Here is a 23651-nt window from a genome sequence, read left to right as displayed (position 1 = left end):
CTCCTGCCACTACGGCCTCGCTTAGCCATCTTCAGTCATAAAACTGCTGCCCCACGAAGCCCTCGGCTCTAGCAAAGTGATGCGAAAGCAATTACCTTAATGATGACGTCGGCGTGAGACATGGGGTCACCGTCCGCCTTCTCCACTGGGACCTCATAAGACACTGTGTACTTCAGGAATCCACCAAATGCCGTCAGCTGGAATGTTTAAGTGACAATGTGCACAGAGGGGAAGGATCATAGCCCTTGGTAAGGGGACACGGTCACTAGGATCCACCTGGCAACAACTAGGCTGCGAGGTGTCCCAGAGGCCACAATACGTAAGGATTTCCCATTAAAGGCAGCGGAAAGGAAGCACGTTATACAAATATTCTGTTTAATTGATACCACGAAATGTAGGATACTGTCTAAATGCACAGAAAAAAATGTACTCCTTCTTAGAGACCCCGAGGTAAATTACTCTGAACTTGCGCTAGTCCCACGATAGAACTTTATTTCACTTAAGGACTTTAGGGGGCAGGGAGTGTGATCCAGGACTACAATCTCAACACTGGGGCTCACTACCCTGCTTATAGGAGGGCAACAGCAACACGTGTGATCAGCTAAAGGAAGGACTAACCAAGGATTTCCTTCCTGATCAGATATCCTTTAACGTAAAAGAGAGATTTTCTTTCTGCCAGCTATGGTACAACGTTCAGAATCCAATCTTTGCGCCATAAAATTGGAGAGGTGCTCCCCAGACATGAAAACAAAATAAAACAAAACTACTGAATTTTGGTGATAAGATCCCATTCTAAATAGAAAATGTCTTCTAAGATTACAATTTGATGGGAAAAGTAATCATTTTCAAAAGTAAACACTACTTAAACATACGCAAAACAGCTATAAAATTAAAATATAACTATCACATTAACTGGAAATGTAACACGGTATGAGACCTACGCTACATATACCATGACTTCAAACAAACCAAAGGCCTGGATAACGTGAGCAGGGAGCTGTAGGTATTGAGAGAGATTCCACTGAATATATTTTCAGATCGATCAGAGTCTAGAGGGAAGCTGCCTAATTGGTGAGGAGGAACAGGACCATGTCATTGAAGGGAGAGGTTAAATCGTAGCCACCAACTTCCCACTTTGTGGAATCACCTTTGAGCGTTTTCTTACAATGGAAAGGATTCTACCTGTTCTTAAACATGAACTTCACGTGAGCAACAAGCATAATAAAGAAGCAGGGGGCAGTGCAAGGGTTCCTGCACACCTTTCCCAGGGGTGTTCTATACACCAGGTAAGACAGGTACACGGCTGGCTCCACAGGGCAGGGATGCGAGGGACTTTCACAAAGGCCCAGGTGACCCAGGAACCCAGAGCAAAACAGAAGGTCTGTCGGGGAGAGGGGACGATATTTCATACAACAGACCACCTTCGACGGGGCCAAGAAGGACACAGGTTCATATTTTAAAGATGCAGTAAAGTCTAACAAGGATAAAAAGGCCATGTGAGTCAGGTGTCAGTAAACGCTGGGTGATATTCTGCTAAACTCAAAAGAGACCAACGACAGTACTTGAAAAGCCAACACAAGGTCTTCCTTAATGTGCTCTGAGATCTCTGCCCCAGACACCGGCCCTGGAAGTACCTTGTTTCCCAGGTAGGCCTCCGGGGCCGACCAGTAATACTGGGAGGTCAGCCTCTGCACCACCGCCGAGCTGTTGATGCTGATCTGTTGACGCCCGCCCAGCGTGTCCTGCTGGGACCGGAGCTGGTTGGAACTGACCAAGTCGGTGACCAGCCAGCCAGACATATCTTTCACCTTAAAAAAGATCAAAGAATTTTAGAACATGAAATCGAAGTCACCTTACGTTTCACCCAGCCCAGTGTTAGTATCTTCACCGTGAAGGGACAGACCCACAAAGCTCGGCGAGGACGGAGCTAACACATGGTGGCCCTTGCACTCGTCAAAGGACCTGGAAAACCTGAGAACGAGTCACACATGCCCCCAACCCAGGTCAATTAGAAGCAAATAATGAGCAAAACCGTAAACGCCACAGGTATATGTCTTAGATTAAAAAACAGCAAAGAACTCAATAAACGCATTGAACACAGTGTCTCTGGCTAACTCTGACTTCGTTGTTGCCCCCTGCTTCTTAGCCAAATGCCAAAAACCGTATAAAACAACCTCCAGATCATATCCTCCCAATTTGTCACCTATGTAGAGATGACACAGGAACGCACCCCATTCTCAAGTACTGATCCAAATCCCCCCTCCCCAGACGCTGGTAAGGAGGGAGGAGGGAGGGTCAGGGAATAGCCCTAACCTCCAGCCATCACTCTGTCCTCCCTAGAACCCACTCAGCACTCACCCAGAACTCGTTCCCCCAGAATTCTCGATTCCCCAAACAAATGGAGTACCCTGCCTCTCCTCATAAACTGTGACATCTGCTGCGTTCCCACCTCGCCTGCTTCTTCGAGCTAGAAAATTCTGCATGTCCCCAGGTCCTGCTGTGCTTCCCGGCCTGAGACCGGGGTGGGGCTGGTGGGGTAAGATCTGACCCCACAACTCCATGCATTTCCCCACAGAAGAAATTTACACACGATGCATTCTGCAATGCCGCAGCATCCTATTGCTTCCATAGGAAAATGTATGAGGGAACAAACACATGATCTAGGAATTTTAGTGACACTTTGGTAAGTGGGCAGCCTTTGACCCACACCGATGTCGGTCCAAAGGATGAGAGTGGTGTTACAGAAAAGACAGCCTCATCGCTTTCTGACACAGTTCCTGGCTCTCAAAAGATGCCCCCACCTGACTGATGGGCCAGGAGAGGCTGTCGCAAACATCAGAGACACCAAAGCAGAAGCATTCTGAGCAGCCCTGGGGGTTCCTTTCCTCCAAGTTATAGAATCCTGGTTTGCATCGATCACAATGTTTCCCCTCAACATTCTCCTGCAAATTGGAGTAAAAAATTAGCTTTTGAAACCAATAGGTAGACAGACTAAAATGACATTAACATGACAATAGCAAGAAAGACGTCTGACAATCCAGAGACACAGGTAAACAAAAAGACACTCAAAGTCAATGCGAAGCCTCATGATGTCACGATTTCCAGATAGTCTGAAATACTTATCATTTGATTTTGTAGTCAAGACTGAGGCTAGGGATCTTAGAGCTTGGTCCTTATATTTCAATGGCTTTTTCGTGTTGTTTTGTTTTAAATCTTCTATGTCTGCTGATCTGTCAAGCATTTTAAAATCTGAAGAGAACTATGTAATTGTCTTGTTAATAAATGCTCAAGATAATTTTCCATCATATGTAACGTGCCTAAGACTCTGCTTACATGGGAAGGAATACAAGACACAGCTGGAAGCCCACTGACTTACGGGGAGATGGTTATTAGTGTCAGATAGCCAGAAAACGCCTCCCTGGCACCAGATTCATGCATTTCTTATCACTGTTCAATTCCTTTTTAAGAGAAGTCCGAAAGAATCTATCTGCCTTTAATTAATGCTCTTAGAAATGTAGTGTTTACTTGGTTCTCCTCTAAACATAAAGCTTAAAAAGGATGTCACAGAAGAGGCATTAGGCCAAGGCCTAAGAAAAGCAGCATTTGGTTTCAACCAGGAAGTCACAGAAATACTTCTGGAGTATCTGGCCATCACCCAGAAGGCACCAAAAAGGAAAAGCAGGTGCCCATCTAAGTCCAAGGACAGTTCACTGTGACATAATGTCATGCTTCTCAGGAAGGCTCGGGGGAAGGGATAGTTCCACTTTCACCTCGATGCTTTGCTTAGGACCTGATCATCTGAGCCAATGAAATGCATCCCATTTTCAGGAAATCTCAAAGGAAATTCGGGGGGCAGCTTTAACCTCCACACATACCTTACAGAGACAAGCCTCAGAGCAGGGTTCCTCATTCACGCTGCCGGCTGGGTTACAGTCACAGGGCACACACGCAGGGTAACCCTTATAACCAAACTGGCAACGATCACATTTTTCTCCCGCGTAACCTTCCTTGCATGGACACTGACCCGGCCACTTCCCTGAGAAGAAAAATGGCAAAATGACCCAACAGGAAGGTAAAAGAGGTTTAAAACAGGGGTTGGCCAACTATTTCTGTAAAGGGCCAGCAAGTAAATATTTTAGGCTTTCTGGCCAGAGTCTCTGTTGCAACTATTCAACTTTGCCCCTATTGCTTGAAAGCAGCCACAGATAATACATAAACAGATGGGTATAGCTTTATTTATAAAAAACAGTGGTGCCAGATATGGCCCATAGACCATAGTTTGACAACTCCTGGTTTAAAGAAAGAAAAGACAGATGGAAAGCACAGAGGCTGGTGGGGATGTAAAATGGGGCAGAAGCTTTGGAAAACCATTTAGTACTTCTTCAAAATGCTGAGCATAGTGTTACCATAAGATCCAGCAATACCATACCTAAGTGTTTAGCCAAGAAAAATGGAAACATACATCCTCCCAAAAACTTGTACATAAATGTTTGTAGCAGCATTACTCACAATAGACAAAAAGTCAAAACAACCCAAATATTCATCAACCGATGAGTGGGTAAGGTGAACACGCATACAATGGAGTATTATTCAGCAATCAAAGGACTGAAGTACTGACACGTGCTACATGGATGAACCTTGAAAACATTATGCTCAGTGAAAGAAGCCAGTCACTAAAGACCACATATTGTATGGCTCTATTTATACGAAATGGCCAGAATAAACAAACCTCTAGCGAAAAATTAGATCAGTGGCTGCCTAGAGCTTGGAGTTGGGGCAAAGGGATGGAGGAAAACAGGCAACAACTAACAACGGGTAAGGGGTTTCTTTATGGGGAGATGAAAATGTACCAATATTGGATTGTGGTGATGGCTGCACCCATGAATATGCCAAAACACAATGAACTGCACACTTTAAATGGGTGTACTGTATGGTGGTCAATCATATCACAAAATCAAGCTTTTTTTTTTTTAAAGCACATAAGCCAGCGGTGGAGGGCAATAAGCACTGTCTTTGCTTCTAATGCCAGCTTTGAAAGTTGTGTACTCTTGGCCAAGTTTCTTAAGTACTCTGAGCTACAGTTTCCTTGCCTATAAATAGGGTAAAATAATTTTTATTTGCTATGATTTAAAGTTGAAATGAGGGCTTCCCTGGTGGTGCAGTGGTTGAGAGTCCACCTGCCGAGGCAGGGGACGCGGGTTCGTGCCCCGGTCCGGGAAGATCCCACATGCTGCGGAGCAGCTGGGCCCGTGAGCCACGGCCACTGAGCCTGCACGTCCAGAGCCTTTGCTCCACAACGGGAGAGGCCACAACAGTGAGAGGCCCGCATACCACAAAAAAAAAAAAAAAAAAAAAAGTTGAAATGATATATATTTGAAAGTGAACCCAAACAAGGGTGATTGTCATCAGCCCCAGCATCTCATCACGAGTTGCAGGTAAGAATCAATTCCCTCCTGTAATTTACCCTCCCCCTTGTCAGCAGGGCCCGCAGACAGCACGTCCCTCCCTGCTGAGCAATATCCATCTTCACTGCTAGTAATAGAGCACTGGAGGGGGTCACAGGGGTCTCTGGACAGATGCCACCTCCTCAGGAGACTCTGGTATTTGCAAGTCCGTTTGCCAGTTTTTGAAATGGAAAGAACACTGACATTTACAAAGTTAACTGGGGGATTTGCTTGCTTTGTGGGAGGATGTATGCTAAAGGCTCTGCATGTCTTCTGAGCGCTAAGTAGAGTGATTGCTATTTACTGTTCCACGTATGACTTGAAACCGAGTCTTATTTCTTCTTTCGTCAAATGCTAATTAACCTCTCAAATGTCATTTCATCGCCACAACACTGCCATCTCCACCCTCTACCTCCCTCCCATCACGATTCCTAATTTTGCTTTATGCCCAGGGCACTGATTCCTACCTGGCTTTATATTATTTATGTACTTGTTCGTTTATTGTCTGCTCGTGAGCAGGGACCTTGGTCATCTTGTCCGAGAATATATATGTTCCTAGGTCCTAGAAAACTGCCTGACACGTAGTAGGTACTTAGTAAATATTTGGTGAGCGAAAGAATAGAGAATCACACCGCTAAATTATTACACAATGGTAACAGTCTCACTAGGTACAAATCTTACACACATACACACACACACAAATCAATTACAAGCACAAAAATGAATGACGTACTCACCTCTGTGTAGCTCAGAATGAAGGTCATTCTTAATACAGACAGAACTGAGGGACCCCAGAGGGTCACAGTCACAGGGATGACAAGGGTTGTCCTCATAAGGTGACACCTGAAAGGCAGAGGTTGCCCTAGATTATCTTGCTAGAAATAACATCAATATTAGTATTAACATCGAGAATAATACCAATGACAAGGTACTGACTTTTTATCCAAGATGTGACTATCACAATGATCCTGTGTACCCAGGGGGTGTAGGTCAAGCCAGAAAAAAAGTGCAAACATCTTTTTGACAGTGACAGCAGCTGGCGTCATTAGCAAAGTGTCATCCTTCTCATCACTGCTACCCGTCCCCTCACTCTGCCATCTCTTGGAGCCATGTAGAAGCCTCTCCTATGACTTAGCCACCATGGGATTCCCGTGACAGCTACATATGGTGTCAACTGAGGAGTGAGCACTTCCTACTGGCAAGATACAGCTGCTTTAGTTATTGGCTGACTCTCCACAGGGACACTTAGTATCACAAAACTCTGAGATGATGTAGCCAGTAGACCCACAATTCAAGTTAAGTAACAATGGTGAACATCCTACTCTGAGCAAGAAAACAGGACGGATAGAGCAGGAAATTGATATCTGAACAACACTACCAGCATATTATAAGAATACAGATGAAATGTTGCAAAAGGAAATGTCTTCAATATTGAGACTGACGTGTGGCGGCCTGAATGTCTTTTCTACTGCGAAGCTGGGCGACAGTTGAGGCGCTCTTACCCTGTGTGGTCTGTAATATCCATCCATGCAGGTTTCACAGTTGATGCCCATGGTTTTCTGCAGGCAATCAATGCAAACCCCTCCTCCTCTAAACTGTCCAGCAGTATTCAAACTTCTCTTCTGATTCGCCACATTTTCATCATAGTAACAGTCTTTGGCTTTATTGTGGCAATTGCATTCTAGAAGAATATTTTAACATCTCAATTAATACAGATACCCTGTCCTAGATAAAGAAAAGCCTTCCCTCCTTTAGGAAATTTTGATGAATATAAATTGAATTAAAATTATAGAAGAAGTCATTTTAGTAACAATCTTTCAGAGGTATTGGGGAGTAGCTATCCGAATTATACATATGCATATCCACTTGATTCATCAACCTGTCTTCTGGGATCACATCTTGCAGAAGCACTTGCTCACTTGTCAACGACAAAGGTGAATTACTTCACCATTGCTTGTGTTAACAAAGGACTTGTAACAAGCAAAATACCACGGGTAGGTAGGTGTTTTGATTATGTTACATCCATATAATGGAGTTCAGTGCAACTGCTTTTAAAACAGCATTTCATAGTGTTAATATGGAGATATTTTATTTAAGATATATTGTTAAATATAAAAGTAATGCATAGAATGGCACGCATAGCACATCAGGTTCTGTGTACGAACAGTGTGACGTGTTGGAATATATTAACTTATGCTTTACTTGTATAAACATTTCACGGAGAACCTACCAGGAAATAATAAAAAGTAGGAAGGATGGAGACAGAAATATATAAATATACTTTTATATACTGTAGATATTGGAAACTTGTGAATATATTGCCTATTTAAATTTTTAATCCAAATTTATAAAGAATAAATTAATATATGGGAAGCGGAATTTTAGAGAAATAGCAAATTGATAATCAATGCATTCGGGTCTCAATCCTTTAAATTTTATTAAGGTAGTCTGCCTCTTTGTGAACTACTTGAATAACTAAGAAAACCAGTTATTTACTAATTACAAATGTTAAGTCACCATAAACTGAAGCATATGAAGGGGGAAAACTTCACATCCTTGCAATTCTCAGTGAACTTACCTTCACACGTGTTACCAGAAGAAACAGTGCCGGGCCTCCAGGGCTGCTGATGGTACCCAGGACAACACCGATTGCAGCTGTCACCACACGTGTTATGTTCACACTGACACTGGAATTTCTAGGCAGTAAGGAATATAAAATCGCATCTGAAAATTTACCTGTATGTTTTTCTTAATTTTATTTAGGAAGAACCCATCATAGTCAAATACACAGCAAGAGTTTACAATCAAGCAAACTGGAATTTAATTTTTAGAGAAAAAAAATAAACATATGACCTGGTTACAAACAGAAGTGAGGAAGAATAAACCAAAACTAACATATGGCTTAACAAAAAAACGCTTTTCAAAAGAGACACATTGACCTGAAAGGTTTGGAAGCTCCTACTAGTAACTTTCTTAATACTCATCTCTGTTTTTCAGCAATAATAAAAGTCCTAGGCTTCCCTGGCGGTGCAGTGGTTAAGAATCCGCCTGCCAATGCAGGGGACACAGGTTCGATCCCTGGTCCGGGAAGATCTCACATGCCACAGAGCAACTAAGCCCGTGCACCACAACTACTGAGCCTGTGCTCTAGAGCCCGTGAGCCACAACTACTGAGACCGCAAGCCACAGCAACTGAGCCCAGGTACCCCAACTACTGAAGCCTGCGCGCCGAGAGCCTGTGCTCCGCAACAAGAGAAGCCACTGCAATGAGAAGCCCACGCACCACAAGGAAGAGTAGCCCCTGCTTGCCTCAACTAGAGAAAGCCCGTGTGCAGCAACGAAGACCCAACGCAGCCAAAAATAAATAAAAATTAAAAAAAAAAATCTGATTCAGGAGTTAAATTATTACGAAGATTGGGTAAAAATAAGAAGTAGCTTCGTGTAAGCTTTTAAAAGAAGAGGATGCCATCTTCTTCACTTAAAACTATGCGAAAACAGGGAAACTATTTTACCTTGATTTAGCACCACAAAAAAAGAAAGAGGGCCAAGTCAGAAGGAGGGGAATCCTTCTTTTAAAAAGTATAGGAGACGAGGGGAAGATGGCGGGGAGACGAGGGGAAGACGGCGAGGAGACGAGGGGAAGACGGCGGGGAGATGAGGGGAAGACGGCGGGGAGATGAGGGGAAGACGGCGAGGAGATGAGGGGAAGACGGCGGGGAGATGAGGGGAAGACGGCGAGGAGACGAGGGGAAGACGGCGGGAGACGAGGGGAAGACGGCGGGGGGACGAGGGGAAGATGGCGGGGAGACGAGGGGAAGATGGCGGAAGAGTAAGACGCGGAGATCACCTTCCTCCCCACAGATACACCAGAAATACATCTACACGTGGAACAACTCCTACAGAACACCTACTGAACGCTGGCAGAAGACCTCAGACTTCCCAAAAGGCAAGAAACCCCCCACGTACCTGGGTAGGGCAAAAGAAAAAAGAATAAACAGAGACAAAAGAATAGGGACGCGACCTGCACCTCTGGGAGGGAGCTGTGAAGGAGGAAAAGTTTCCACACACCAGGAAGCCCCTTCGCGGGCGGAGGCTGCGGGTGGTGAAGGAGGGAGCTTCGAAGCCGCGGAGGAGACCGCAGCCACAGGGGTGCGGAGGGCAAAGCGCAGGGATTCCCGCACAGAGGATTGGGGCCGACCAGCACTCACCAGCCCGAGGCTTGTCTGCTCACCTGCCGGGCGGGGCTGCGAGCTGAGGCTCGGGCTTTGGTCGGAGCGCCGGGAGAGGACTGGGGTTGGCGGCGTGAACACAGCCTGCAGGGGGTTAGTGCACCACGGCTGGCCGGGAGGGAGTCCGGGAAAAGGTCTATAGCTGCCGTAGAGGCAAGAGACTTTTTTTTCTCTGTTTCCTGGTGCGCGAGGAGAGGGGATTAAGAGCGGTGCTTGAAGGGGCTCCACAGACGGGCGCGAGCCGTGGCTAAAAGCGCGGACCCCAGAGACGGGCATGAGACGCTAAGGCTGCTGCTGCCGCCACCAAGAAGCCTGTGTGTGAGCACAGGTAACTATCAACACCTCCCTTCCGGGGAGCCTGTGCAGCCCGCCACTGCCAGGTTCCCGGGATCCAGGGACAACTTCCTTGGGAGAACGCACGGCGCCTCAGGCTGATGCAACGTCACTCCGTCCTTTGGTGCAACGTAACGCCGTCCTCTGGTGCAACGTCACGCCGTCCTCTGGTGCAACGTCACGCCATCCTCTGCCGACGCAGGCCCGCCCTACACTCCGCGCCCGGCCCTCGCCCCGGCCTGAGTGAGACAGAGCCCCCGAATCAGCGGCTCCTTTAAGCCCGTCCTGTCTGAGCGGAAAAACAGACGCCCTCCAGCGACCTACACGCAGAGGCGGGGCCAAATCCAAAGCTGAGCCCCTGGGAGCTGTGAGAACAAAGAAGAGAAAGGGAAATCTCTCCCAGCAGCTTCAGAAGCAGCGGATTAAAGCTCCAGAATCAACTCGATGTACCCTGCATCATTGTTTCCTTTACCTTCTTTCTTTCTTTCATTCCTTCCCTCCTTTAGACAATGAATCATCCCAAATTGAGGAGGTGGACTTTGAGAGCAAGATTTATGATTTTTTTCCCCTTTTCCTCTTTTTGTGAGTGTGTATGTGTATGCTTCTATATGAGATTTTGTCTGTATAACTTTGCTTCCACCATTTGTCCTAAGGTTCTATCTGTCCGTTTTTTCTTTCTTAATAATTATTTTTTAATTTAATAACTTTATTATATATTACTTTATTTTATTTTATCTTCATTCTTTCTTTTTTCCTTCCTTCCTTCCTTCCTCCCACCATCCCTCCCTCCCTCACTCCCTCCTTTCTCTTTCCTTCTTTCCTTCTTTCTTTCTTTTTCTTCCTCCCTTTCTTCCTTCCTTCCTTCCTTCCCTCCTTTCTTTCTTTCTTTCCTTCTTTCTTTATTCCTACTTCTACTAACTCGGAAAGGCTCTTGCTGCTCCAGCCAGGAGTCAGGACTCTGCCTCTGAGGTGGGAGAGCCAACTTCAGAACACTCGTCAAGAAGAGACCTCCCAGCCCCACATAATATCAAACGGCGAAAATCTCCCAGAGATCTCCATCTCAACACCAGCACCCAGCTTCACTCAACGACCAGCAAGCTACAGTGCTGGACAACCTATGCCAACCATATAGCAAAACAGGAACACAACCCCACCCACTAGCAGAGAGGCTGCCTAAAATCATAATAAGTCCACAGACACCCCAAAACACACCACCAGACGTGGACCTGCCCACTAGAGAGACAAGATCTAGCCTCATACACCACAACACAGCCACTAGTCCCCTCCACCAGGAAGCCTACACAACCCACTGAACCAACCTTAGCCACTGGAGACAGACATCAAAAACAACGGGAGCTACGAACTTGCAGCCTGCAAAAAGGTGAACCCAATCACAGTAAGATAAGCAAAATGAGAAGACACCCAAACACAATAAGATAAGCAAAATGAGAAGACAGAAAAACACACCGCAGATGAAGGAGCAAGATAAAAACCCACCAGACCTAACAAATGAAGAGGAAATAGGCAGTCTACCTGAAAAAGAAGCTTGGAAATAGAATACACAAAATGCAAGAAACATTTAACAAGGACCTAAAAGAGCTAAAGATGAAAAAAACGATGAACAACACAATAAATGAAATGAAAAATACTCTAGATGGGATCAATAGCAGAATAACTGAGGCAGGAGAATGGATAAGTGACATGGAATATAAAATAGTGGAAATAACTACTGCAGAGCAGAATAAAGAAAAAAGAATGAAAAGAACTGAGGACAGTCTCAGAGACCTCTGGGACAACATTAAACGTACCAACATTCGAATTATAGGGGTTCCAGAAGAAGAAGAGAAAAAGAAAGGGACTGAGAAAATACTTGAAAAGATTATAGTTGAAAACTTCCCTAATATGGGAAAGGAAATAGTTAATCAAGTCCAGGAAGCACAGAGAGTCCCATACAGGATAAATCCAAGGAGAAACACGCCAAGACACATATTAATCAAACTGTCAAAAATTAAATACAAAGAAAGCAGATTAAAAGCAGCAAGGGAAAAACAACAAATAACACACAAGGGAATCCCCATAAGGTTAACAGCTGATCTCTCAGCAGAAACTCTACAAGCCAGAAGGGAGTGGCAGGACATACTGAAAGTGATGAAGGAGAAAAACCTGCAACCAAGATTACTCTACCCAGCAAGGATCTCATTCAGATTTGATGGAGAAATTAAAACCTTTACAGACAAGCAAAAGCTGAGAGAGTTCAGCACCACCAAACCAGCTTTACAACAAATGCTAAAGGAACTTCTCTAGACAAAAACACAAGAGAAGGAAAAGTCCTATAATAACGAACCCAAAACAATTTAGAAAATGGGAATAGGAACATACATATCGATAATTACCTTAAATGTAAATGGACTAAATGCTCCCACCAAAAGACACAGATTGGCTGAATGGATACAAAAACAAGACCCATATATATGCTGTCTACAAGAGACCCACTTCAGACCTAGAGACACATACAGACTGAAAGTAAGGGGATGGAAAAAGATATTTCATGCAAATGGAAACCAAAAGAAAGCTGGAGTAGCAATTCTCATATCAGACAAAACAGACTTAAAAATAAAGACTACTAGAAGAGACAAAGAAGGACACTACATAATGATCAAGGGATCGATCCAAGAAGAAGACACAACAATTGTAAATACTTATGCACCCAACATAGGAGCACCTCAATACATAAGGCAAATACTAACAGCCATAAAAGGGGAAATCAACAGTAACACATTCATAGTAGGGGACTTTAACACCCCACTTTCACCAATGGACAGTTCATCCAAAATGAAAATAAATTAGGAGACACACGCTTTAAATGATATATTAAACAAGGTGGACTTCATTGATATTTATAGGACACTCCATCCAAAAACAACAGAATACACATTTTTCTCAAGTGCTCATGGAACATTCTCCAGGATAGATCATATCTTGGGTCACAAATCAAACCTTGGTAAATTTAAGAAAATTGAAATTGTATCAAGTATCTTTTCCAACCACAACACCTTGAGCCTAGATAACAATTACAGGAAAAGATCTGTAAAAAATACAAACACATGGAGGCTAAACAATACACTACTTAATAACGAAGTGATCACTGAAGAAATCAAAGAGGAAATCAAAAAATACCTAGAAACAAATGACAATGGAGATACAACGACCCAAAACCTATGGGATGCAGCAAAAGCAGTTCTAAGAGGGAAGTTTATAGCAATACAAGCCCACCTTAAGAAGCAGGAAACATCTCGAATAAACAACCTAACCTTGCACCTCAAGCAATTAGAGAAAGAAGAACAAAAAAACCCCAGAGTTAGCAGAAGGAAAGAAATCATAAAAATCAGATCAGAAATAAATGAAAAAGAAATGAAGGAAACAATAGCAAAGATCAATAAAACTAAAAGCTGGTTCTTTGAGAAGATTAACAAAATTGATAAACCATTAGCCAGACTCATCAAGAAAATAAGGGAGAAGACTCAAATCAATAGAATCAGAAATGAAAAAGGAGAAGTAACAACTGACACTGCAGAAATACAAAAAATCATGAGGGATTACTACAAGCAACTCTATGCCAATAAAATGGACAATCTGGAAGAAATGGACAAATTCTTAGAAATGCACAAACTGCCAAGACTGAATCAGGAAGAAATAGAAAATATGAACAGACCAATCACAAACACTGAAATTGAAACTGTGATTAAAAATCTTCCAACAAACAAAAGCCCAGGACCAGATGGCTTCACAGGCGAATTCTATCAAACATTTAGAGAAGAGCTAACACCTATTCTTCTCAAACTCTTCCAAAATATAGCAGAGGGAGGAACACTCCCAAACTCATTCTACGAGGCCACCATCACCTTGATACCAAAACCAGACAAGGATGTCACAAAGAAAGAAAACTACAGGCCAATATCACTGATGAACATAGATGCAAAAATCCTCAACAAAATACTAGCAAACAGAATCCAACAGCACATTAAAAGGATCATACACCATGATCAAGTGGGGTTTATTCCAGGAATGCAAGGATTCTTCAATATACGCAAATCTATCAATGTGATTAACCATATTAACAAATTGAAGGAGAAAAACCATATGATCATCTCAATAGATGCAGAGAAAGCTTTTGACAAAATTCAACACCCATTTATGATAAAAACCCTGCAGAAAGTAGGTGTAGAGGGAACTTTCCTCAATATAATAAAGGCCGTATATGACAAGCCCACAGCCAACATCATCCTCAATGGCGAAAAACTGAAAGCATTTCCACTAAGGTCAGGAACAAGACAAGGTTGCCCACTCTCACCACTCTTATTCAACATAGTTTTGGAAGTTTTAGCCACAGCAATCAGAGAAGAAAAGGAAATAAAAGGAATCCAAATCGGAAAAGAAGAAGTAAAGCTGTCACTGTTTGCAGATGACATGATACTCTACATAGAGAATCCTAAAGATGCTACCAGAAAACTACTAGAGCTAATCAATGAATTTGGTAAAGTAGCAGGATACAAAATTAATGCACAGAAATCTCTGGCATTCCTATATACTAATGATGAAAAATCTGAAAGTGAAATCAAGAAAACACTCCCATTTACCATTGCAACAAAAAGAATAAAATATCTAGGAATAAACCTACCTAAGGAGACAAAAGACCTGTATGCAGAAAATTATAAGACACTGATGAAAGAAATTAAAGATGATACAAACAGATGGAGAGATATACCATGTTCTTGGATTGGAAGAATCAACATTGTGAAAATGACTCTACTTCCCAAAGCAATCTATAGATTCAATGCAATCCCTATCAAACTACCACTGGCATTTTTCACAGAACTAGAACAAAAAATTTCACAATTTGTATGGAAACACAAAAGACCCCGAATAGCCAAAGCAATCTTGAGAACAAAAAATGGAGCTGGAGGAATCAGGCTGCCTGACTTCAGACTATACTACAAAGCTACAGTAATCAAGACAGTATGGTACTGGCACAAAAACAGAAAGATAGATCAATGGAATAGGATAGAAAGCCCAGAGATAAACCCATGCACATATGGTCACCTTATCTTTGATAAAGGTGGCAGGAATATACAGTGGAGAAAGGACAGCCTCTTCAATAAGTGGTGCTGGGAAAATTGGATAGGTACATGTAAAAGTATGAGATTAGATCACTCCCTAACACCATACACAAAAATAAGCTCAAAATGGATTAAAGACCTAAATGTAAGGCCAGAAACTATCAAACTCTTAGAGGAAAACATAGGCAGAACACTCTATGACATAAATCACAGCAAGATCCTTCTTGACCCATCTCCTAGAGTAATGGAGATAAAAACAAAAATAAACAAATGGGACCTAATGAAACTTCAAAGCTTTTGCACAGCAAAGGAAACCATAAACAAGACCAAAAGACAGCCCTCAGAATGGGAGAAAATATTTGCAAATGAATCAACTGACAAAGGATTAATCTCTAAAATTTACAGGCAGCTCATGCAGCTCAATAACAAAAAAATAAACAACCCAATCCAAAAATGGGCAGAAGACCTAAATAGACATTTCTCCAAAGAAGATATACAGACTGCCAACAAACACATGAAAGAATGCTCAACATCATTAATCATTAGAGAAATGCAAATCAAAACTACAATGAGATATCATCTCACACCAGTCAGAATGGCCATCATCAAAAAATCTAGAAACAATAAATGCTGGAGAGGGTGTGGAGAAAAGGGAACACTCTTGCACTGCTGGTGGGAATGTGAATTGGTTCAGCCACTATGGAGAACAGTATGGAGGTTCCTTAAAAAACTACAAATAGAACTACCATATGACCCAGCAATCCCACTACTAGGTATATACCCTGAGGAAACCAGAATTCAGAAAGAGTCATGTACCAAAATGTTCATTGCAGCTCTATTTACAATAGCCCGGAGATGGAAACAACCTAAGTGCCCATCGTCGGATGAATGGATAAAGAAGATGTGGCACATATATACAATGGAATATTACTCAGCCATAAAAAGAAACGAAATTGAGCTATTTGTAATGAGGTGGATAGATCTAGAGTCTGTCATACAGAGTGAAGTAAGTCAGAAAGAGAAAGACAAATACCGTATGCTAACACATATATACGGAATTTAAGAAAAAAAAATGTTATGAAGCACCTAGGGGCAAAACAGGAATAAAGACAGAGACCTACTGGAGAACAGACTTGAGGATATGGGGAGGGGGAAGGGTGAGGTGTGTTAGGGCGAGAGAGAGACATGGACATATATATACTAACAAACGTAAGGTAGATAGCCAGTGGGAAGCAGCCGCATGGCACAGGGAAACCGGCTCGGTTCTTTGTGGCTGTCTGGAGGGGTGGGATAGGGAGGGTGGGAGGGAGGGAGACAAAGAGGGAAGAGATATGGGAACATATATATATGTATAACTGACTCACTCTGTTATAAAGCAGAAACTAACACACCATTGTAAAGCAATTATACCCCAAGAAACTGTGATTAAAAATCTTCCAACAAACAAAAGCCCAGGACCAGATGGCTTCACAGGCGAATTCTATCAAACATTTAGAGAAGAGCTAACACCTATTCTTCTCAAACTCTTCCAAAATATAGCAGAGGGAGGAACACTCCCAAACTCATTCTACGAGGCCACCATCACCTTGATACCAAAACCAGACAAGGATGTCACAAAGAAAGAAAACTACAGGCCAATATCACTGATGAACATAGATGCAAAAATCCTCAACAAAATACTAGCAAACAGAATCCAACAGCACATTAAACAGATCATACACCATGATCAAGTGGGGTTTATTCCAAGAATGCAAGGATTCTTTAATACATGCAAATCAATCAATGTGATAAACCATAGTAAAAAATTGAAGGAGAAAAACCATATGATCATCTCAATAGATGCAGAGAAAGCTTTTGACAAAATTCAACACCCATTTATGATAAAAACCCTGCAGAAAGTAGGTGTAGAGGGAACTTTCCTCAATATAATAAAGGCCGTATATGACAAGCCCACAGCCAACATCATCCTCAATGGCGAAAAACTGAAAGCATTTCCACTAAGGTCAGGAACAAGACAAGGTTGCCCACTCTCACCACTCTTATTCAACATAGTTTTGGAAGTTTTAGCCACAGCAATCAGAGAAGAAAAGGAAATAAAAGGAATCCAAATCGGAAAAGAAGAAGTAAAGCTGTCACTGTTTGCAGATGACATGATACTATACATAGAGAATCCTAAAGATGCTACCAGAAAACTACTAGAGCTAATCAATGAATTTGGTAAAGTAGCAGGATACAAAATTAATGCACAGAAATCTCTGGCATTCCTATACATTAATGGTGAAAAATCTGAAAGTGAAATCAAGAAAACACTCCCATTTACCATTGCAACAAAAAGAATAAAATATCTAGGAATAAACCTACCTAAGGAGACAAAAGACCTGTATGCAGAAAATTATAAGACACTGATGAAAGAAATTAAAGATGACACAAACATACCATGTTTGTGAAATATACCATGTTCTTGGATTGGAGGAATCAATATTGTGAAAATGACTTTACTACCCAAAGCAACCTACAGATTCAATGCAATCCCTATCAAATTACCAGTGGCATCTTTTGCAAAACTAGAACAAAAAAATCTTAAAATTTGTATGGAGGCACAGAAGACCCCGAATAGCAAAAGCAGTCTTGCAGGAAAAAAAACAGAGCTGGAGGAATCAGACTCCCTGACTTCAGACTATACGACAAAGCTACAGTAATCAAGACAATATGGTACTGGCACAAAAACAGAAATATAGATCAATGGAACAGGTTAGAAAGCCCAGAGATAAACCCACACACATATGGTCAACTAATCTATGACAAAGGAGGCAAGGGTATACAATGGAGAAAAGACAGTCTCTTCAATAAGTGGTGCTGGGAAAACTGGACAGGTACATGTAAAAGTATGAGATTAGATCACTCCCTAACACCATACACAAAAATAAGCTCAAAATGGATTAAAGGCCTAAATGTAAGGCCAGAAACTATCAAACTCTTAGAGGAAAACATAGGCAGAACACTCTATGACATAAATCACCGCAAGATCCTTTTTGACCCACCTCCTAGAGAAATGGAAATAAAAACAAACAAACAAAAAAAAACAAATGGGACCTAATGGGAGACTTCAAAGCTTTTGCAGAGCAAAGGAAACCATAAACAAGACCAAAAGACAACCCTCAGAATGGGAGAAAATATTTGCAAATGAAGCAGCTGACAAAGGATTAATTTCCAAAATTTACAAGCACCTCATGCAGCTCAATAACAAAAAAACAAACAACACAATACAAAAATGGGTGGAAGACCTAAATAGACATTTCTCCAAAGAAGATATACAGACTGCCAACAAACACATGAAACAATGCTGAACATCACTAATCATTAGAGAAATGCAAATCAAAACTACAATGAGATATCATCTCACACCGGTCAGAATGGCCACCATCAAAAATTCTACAAACAATAAATGCTGGAGAAGGTGTGCAGAAAAGGGAACACTCCTGCACTGCTGGTGGGAATGTGAATTGGTACAGCCACTATGGAGAACAGTATGGAGGTTCCTTAAAAAACTACAAATAGAACTACCATATGACCCAGCAATCCCACTACTGGGAAAACCATAATTCAAAAAGAGTCAAGTACCAAAATGTTCATTGCAGCTCTATCTACAATAGCCCGGAGATGGAAACAACCTAAGTGCCCATCATTGGCTGAATGGATAAAGAAGATGTGGCACATATATACAATGGAATATTACTCAGCCATAAAAAGAAATGAAATTGAGCTATTTGTAATGAGGTGGATAGGCCTAGAGTCTGTCATACAGAGTGAAGTAAGTCAGAAAAAGAAAGACAAATACCGTATGCTAACACATATATATGGAATTTAAGGAAAAAAAATGTCATGAAGAACCTAGGGGTAAGACAGGAATAAAGACACAGACCTACAGGAGAACGGACTTGAGGATATGGGGAGGGGGAAGGGGGAGCTGTGACAAAGTGAGAGAGAGGCATGGACATATATACACTACCAAACGTAAGGTAGATAGCTAGTGGGAAGCAGCCGCATAGCACAGGGAGATCAGCTCGGTGCTTTGTGACTGCCTGGAGGGGTGGGATAGGGAGGGTGGGAGGGAGGGAGACGCAAGAGGGAAGAGATATGGGAACATGTGTATATGTATAAATGATTCAGTTTGTTATAAAGCAGTAACTAACACACCATTGTAAAGCAATTTTACCCCAATAAAGATGTTAAAAAAAAAAAAGTATAAACATGATTTCTAACTGCACGTGATTTTCACTTGACTATCTTATAGAGAAGAGCTTCAGAATTCAAAAGGTCCCTGAATTGCACACTTTAAAATGATTAAAATGGTAAATTTTACGTTACCTTTTTTTTAACCCCCCTTCCAAAAAAAATAATTTATGGAAAGAATTTAATTAGAAACATATTCTCCTACCAAAACAAAATTAAATTGTTTAAAAAAATTAAACCAGTTAAATTATCTGAAAATCTTTTTTTGTGGCTTGATTTTATAACTTTCAACACATGCCTTGAATAAAAAAGTGCAATGCAAATATTATAGCTACAAGTGCTATTTTGAATTTTTAGTAAAATGTGAAATAGTATAACTCACCTTTATAGTTTCATCCCATGGGCAGCTACTAGCATGGCCATAACAAATACACATTCCTCCAACAGAAATGTCTTTTATTGAATAGTAATACTAAGGAAAAAGAAAGTAACAAACAAAAATTAAAACCTCTTCTATTTCAGTGAGAAGAAAAAGTTGGCCCTCCAACAAATATCTCAGTTGTTATTGGTAATCAAAAACACAGATATGCATTTTAAACTATATTTCATGCACAAGTAAATATAAATAAAATATTTATGTTCAATTAATGTAAACAATGTTCAGGGCTTCCCTGGTGGCGTAGTGGTTGAGAGTCCGCCTGCTGATGCAGGGGACACGGGTTTGAGCCCTGGTCTGGGAAGATCCCACATGCTGCGGAGCAACTGGGCCCATGAGCCACAATTACTGAGCCTGCGCGTCTGGAGCCTGTGCTCTGCAACAAGAGAGGCCACAACAGTGAGAGGCCCGCGCACCGCGATGAAGAGTGGCCGCTGCTTGCCACAACTAGAGAAAGCCCTCGCACAGAAACGAAGACCCAACACAGCCATAAATAAATAAGTAAATAAATTAAAAAAAAAAAAAAAAGCAATGTTCAAATTAGCTCATCAACAGAAACCAACGGAGTTTCAAAAGAATTTCTCAACTTGGCTGCATCTTAAACCAAGGCAGTCATATTCAAAGGCGATGTTACTGAAAACCCTAAAAATATTCCTAAATTGAATACAGCCCTATATAAAAAGGAATAACTCATGAGCAAGTAGGATTTATCCCATGGGTGCAGAGTTAATTTAACACAAAAAAATCAACCAATGTAAATCACCACATTAACAGAATAAAGGAGAAAAATCATATGATCATTTCATTAGATGCACAAAAAGCATTTTACAGAAGGCAACACCATCAATTAAAAAACAACTCAGCAAAAACCAGAAGTAGAAGAGAACTTCTTCAGTCGAATGAAGGCGTATCTATGGAAAACCTAGAGCTGACAGTGAAAGATTAAGTGCTTTCCTCTTGAAATCTGCTCTTACCATTTCTAGTCAACATTCTACGGGAGGTGCCAGCCGGTTCAAAAATGCAAGAAAAAAAGAAGTCAAAAGCAGACAGAGTGCACAGTAAGACTAAACTGTCATTATCTGTAGATGATGTGATTGTGTACATAGAAAATCTACCAAAAACTACTGGAATATGTGAATTTGGCAATGTCTCAATCAACAAAAATGAATTGTACTTCTATACACTAGCAATGAACAAATGGAAAATAAATGTTAGAAAGCAAACTATTAACGCTAATATTCAAAAACATGAAATACTTAAAAATAAACTGAACAAAAGATTGACAAATAAACAAATAATAGATCATTGCCAAGAGGAACTTAAGAAGACAGAGATAAGTGGGGAGGTATAGCACATTCATGGACTAGATGATCCAATATTGTCAAAATGTCTTCCAAAATTCCTCCTAAATGGATCTACGGAATCAATGGAATCCCAATGAAAGTCTTAGCAGGATTTCTTTCTTCCCTTCTTTCTTTCCTTCTTTCTTTCTTTCTTTTTGGTATTAATTGACAAACTGATTCTAAAATTTATAAGGAAACACAATGAACTTGGAACAGCCTAACCAATCTTGAAAAAGGACTGAGTTGGACCATTATGGTACCTGACTTCAAGATTTACTGCAGTAATCAAGAAAGACTGTTTTTGGCATAAGGATAGACAAATAGATCATTGGGACAGTATAGAGTCCAGAAACGCACCCACAATAATAAGGTCAAGTAATTTTCAACAGGGCACCAAAACAAGTTAAAGGGAGAAAGCAAAGTATTTTCAACACATGGTGCCGGAACAATTGTATATACACATGGGGAAAAAACAACCTTCGCCTCTACCTCACACCAAATACAAAAATTAACAAGAAAAGGATAATAGATGTGAAAGCTGAAACTATAAAGTTATTACAAGAAAGCATCGGAAAATATTTTTGTAAACTTGCGATAAGCAAATATTTTCCAGAAAGGAATAGAAAGCACTAACTATAAAAGAAAAACGATAAACTGGACTTATCGAAATTAAACCATCTACTCCTCAGAAGTCATAGTTAGGAAAAGCGGATAAGCAAGAGACAAGCCAGGGCAGAGAGAAGGGATTTGCCATATAGACACATCTGACAAAGGATTTCTACACAGCATATATAGAGATCTTTTATAACTCAGGAATAAGGAGACGGATAACCCAATTTAAAAATGGATAGAAATGTCATCAGATACAAATAAGTACACGCTCAACATCAGTCATCAGGGAAATACAAATTAATACCCTGAGGAGATGCCACCACACATCAGCACGGCTGAGGTGACAGTGACCGACGCCCCAGTGTGTGAAAGTGTGCGGTGTACCCAGAGCCCTCACACACTGCTGGTCTGTAAAACGACACAGCTTCTTCTGATAAGGCTTAGAAAATTCCTAAAAATTAAACACATAGCTATCCTGTAACTAAGTAATCCCACTCCTACTTTATCCAAGGGATTTGGAAATGTTTGTCGCCACAAGCCTTATACGTTTACTATACACTGAAAATATGTACGTTTTCCTGGATGTAGCTTATATCTCAAACTTTAAAATTTTCTTCTAAGTGGGAAAAAACCCCAGCCATTCTCACTTGCTTGATCAGATGTAGAGCCAGATTAAAACATGAAGAAATGACCACTACATCTGCTGCATGATGGCGTTGTGGGATGGGTGGGGACAGGGGGACCTGAGGGCACCACGTCAGAACCATAACCTCGTTTAAAGGTGGCATTTTTAACAAAGCATAACTAACGATCTTCAACAAACATAAGAAAAAAGGCCAACCTGGGAGGAAAAGTCTATTTCCCTGAAACAACATAAACTTTTCAGCGGTCAGAAGCCCTGCCACACTCACTCGTCTTGTGACAATAGGGTCGAGGTCTTTAGGGTCCCGGTGGCTGAGGGTCATAAGATCGGCATTGAGGGTTCGAATGCGCTGTAAGCGCAGGCGGATGTATCGTGCAGAAGTAAATTCCAACAGCTCGGGTGAAAGATCATCAGAGCTTGGTCTGCCATTGATTAGCGATGTATGAATCTAGAGATAAAGACATCAAAATAAACAAATATCAATTTTAAGCATGCAAAAAATAGCCCTGATTGTTTACATTCAGGACATAATCTTTACAGATACTATCTAAAATCAAACCAAACAACGGGGTTCTTATAGAAATCTGTCTAATATTCATTGACACTTGTGAACAGCATGATCACAACCCAAGTTCAGTTTATTGAAGTTATTCGTTCCAGTGCCTCAGAGATTGCGGGAAACTTTTAAACAGAACCACTTCTCCCAGTGAGGTGAGGGCATTTTAACGTGTATCCACAGGCTTCTCTGAAACAGATTCTAAATGTCATGAATAGACTGGGGAGAGTGGGGGAAAGTGCCAGAAAGCTTTGTAACTCCCATTTTCTCATCTCTGCTCTTGAAACAATGCAGGGCTTGCTGCAGAGTTCCTGCTGTGAAAAGCACTTGCAGGGTTTTTGTAGTTTTAGCTCATCAAGGCATGCTACCAAGGCATGGCTTGTTTTTGATTACACTGTGACTTAAGGATATGTGTGCAGTCCAGGCATGGAGAGCACGGAGCTGGAATATTTCATGAACCATCTCCAACCCTCAACGCCTCCAGGGATGGAAGAACTTCCCAGAGAAAACTGGGAGCTCTATATTTTAGAAGCATTTTCGCTCTCTTTAATATTTTAACAAATCTTGTTGCCTTGGTGTCATGAGAAAGATGCTCTGAGAATGATCTGATGGAGTTATTAAATCACAGCACAGTGAAGGTTGAGGGATCTCCCTGAAGGGAAGAAATCAATAAAGTAAAATGTGTCAGCGGTGACATTAATCATC

General features: G+C 41.5%; 1 protein-coding gene across 1 annotated transcript in view; it reads right to left on the bottom strand.

Moving 5' to 3' along the window:
- The window catches only part of LAMA1 (laminin subunit alpha 1), a 153529-nt gene that overhangs the window by 84703 nt on the left and 45175 nt on the right, over positions 1–23651 (bottom strand). The window contains exons 5-13 of the mRNA XM_007458457.1: positions 22659–22838; positions 19739–19828; positions 8023–8140; positions 6947–7125; positions 6182–6287; positions 3876–4036; positions 2802–2942; positions 1635–1808; positions 96–197 (exon numbers count right to left, since the gene is read on the bottom strand). Of these exons, the coding sequence (XP_007458519.1) occupies positions 96–197; positions 1635–1808; positions 2802–2942; positions 3876–4036; positions 6182–6287; positions 6947–7125; positions 8023–8140; positions 19739–19828; positions 22659–22838 (1251 nt within the window). The remainder of the gene's footprint in view (positions 1–95; positions 198–1634; positions 1809–2801; positions 2943–3875; positions 4037–6181; positions 6288–6946; positions 7126–8022; positions 8141–19738; positions 19829–22658; positions 22839–23651) is intronic.

This window comes from Lipotes vexillifer, unplaced genomic scaffold (genome assembly GCF_000442215.2).
Source record: "Lipotes vexillifer unplaced genomic scaffold, Lipotes_vexillifer_v1.1 scaffold447, whole genome shotgun sequence".
Lineage (NCBI taxonomy): Eukaryota > Metazoa > Chordata > Mammalia > Artiodactyla > Lipotidae > Lipotes > Lipotes vexillifer.
The sequence above is the reverse complement of the archived record's forward strand: the minus strand, read 5'-3'. Positions and strand labels throughout refer to the sequence as shown.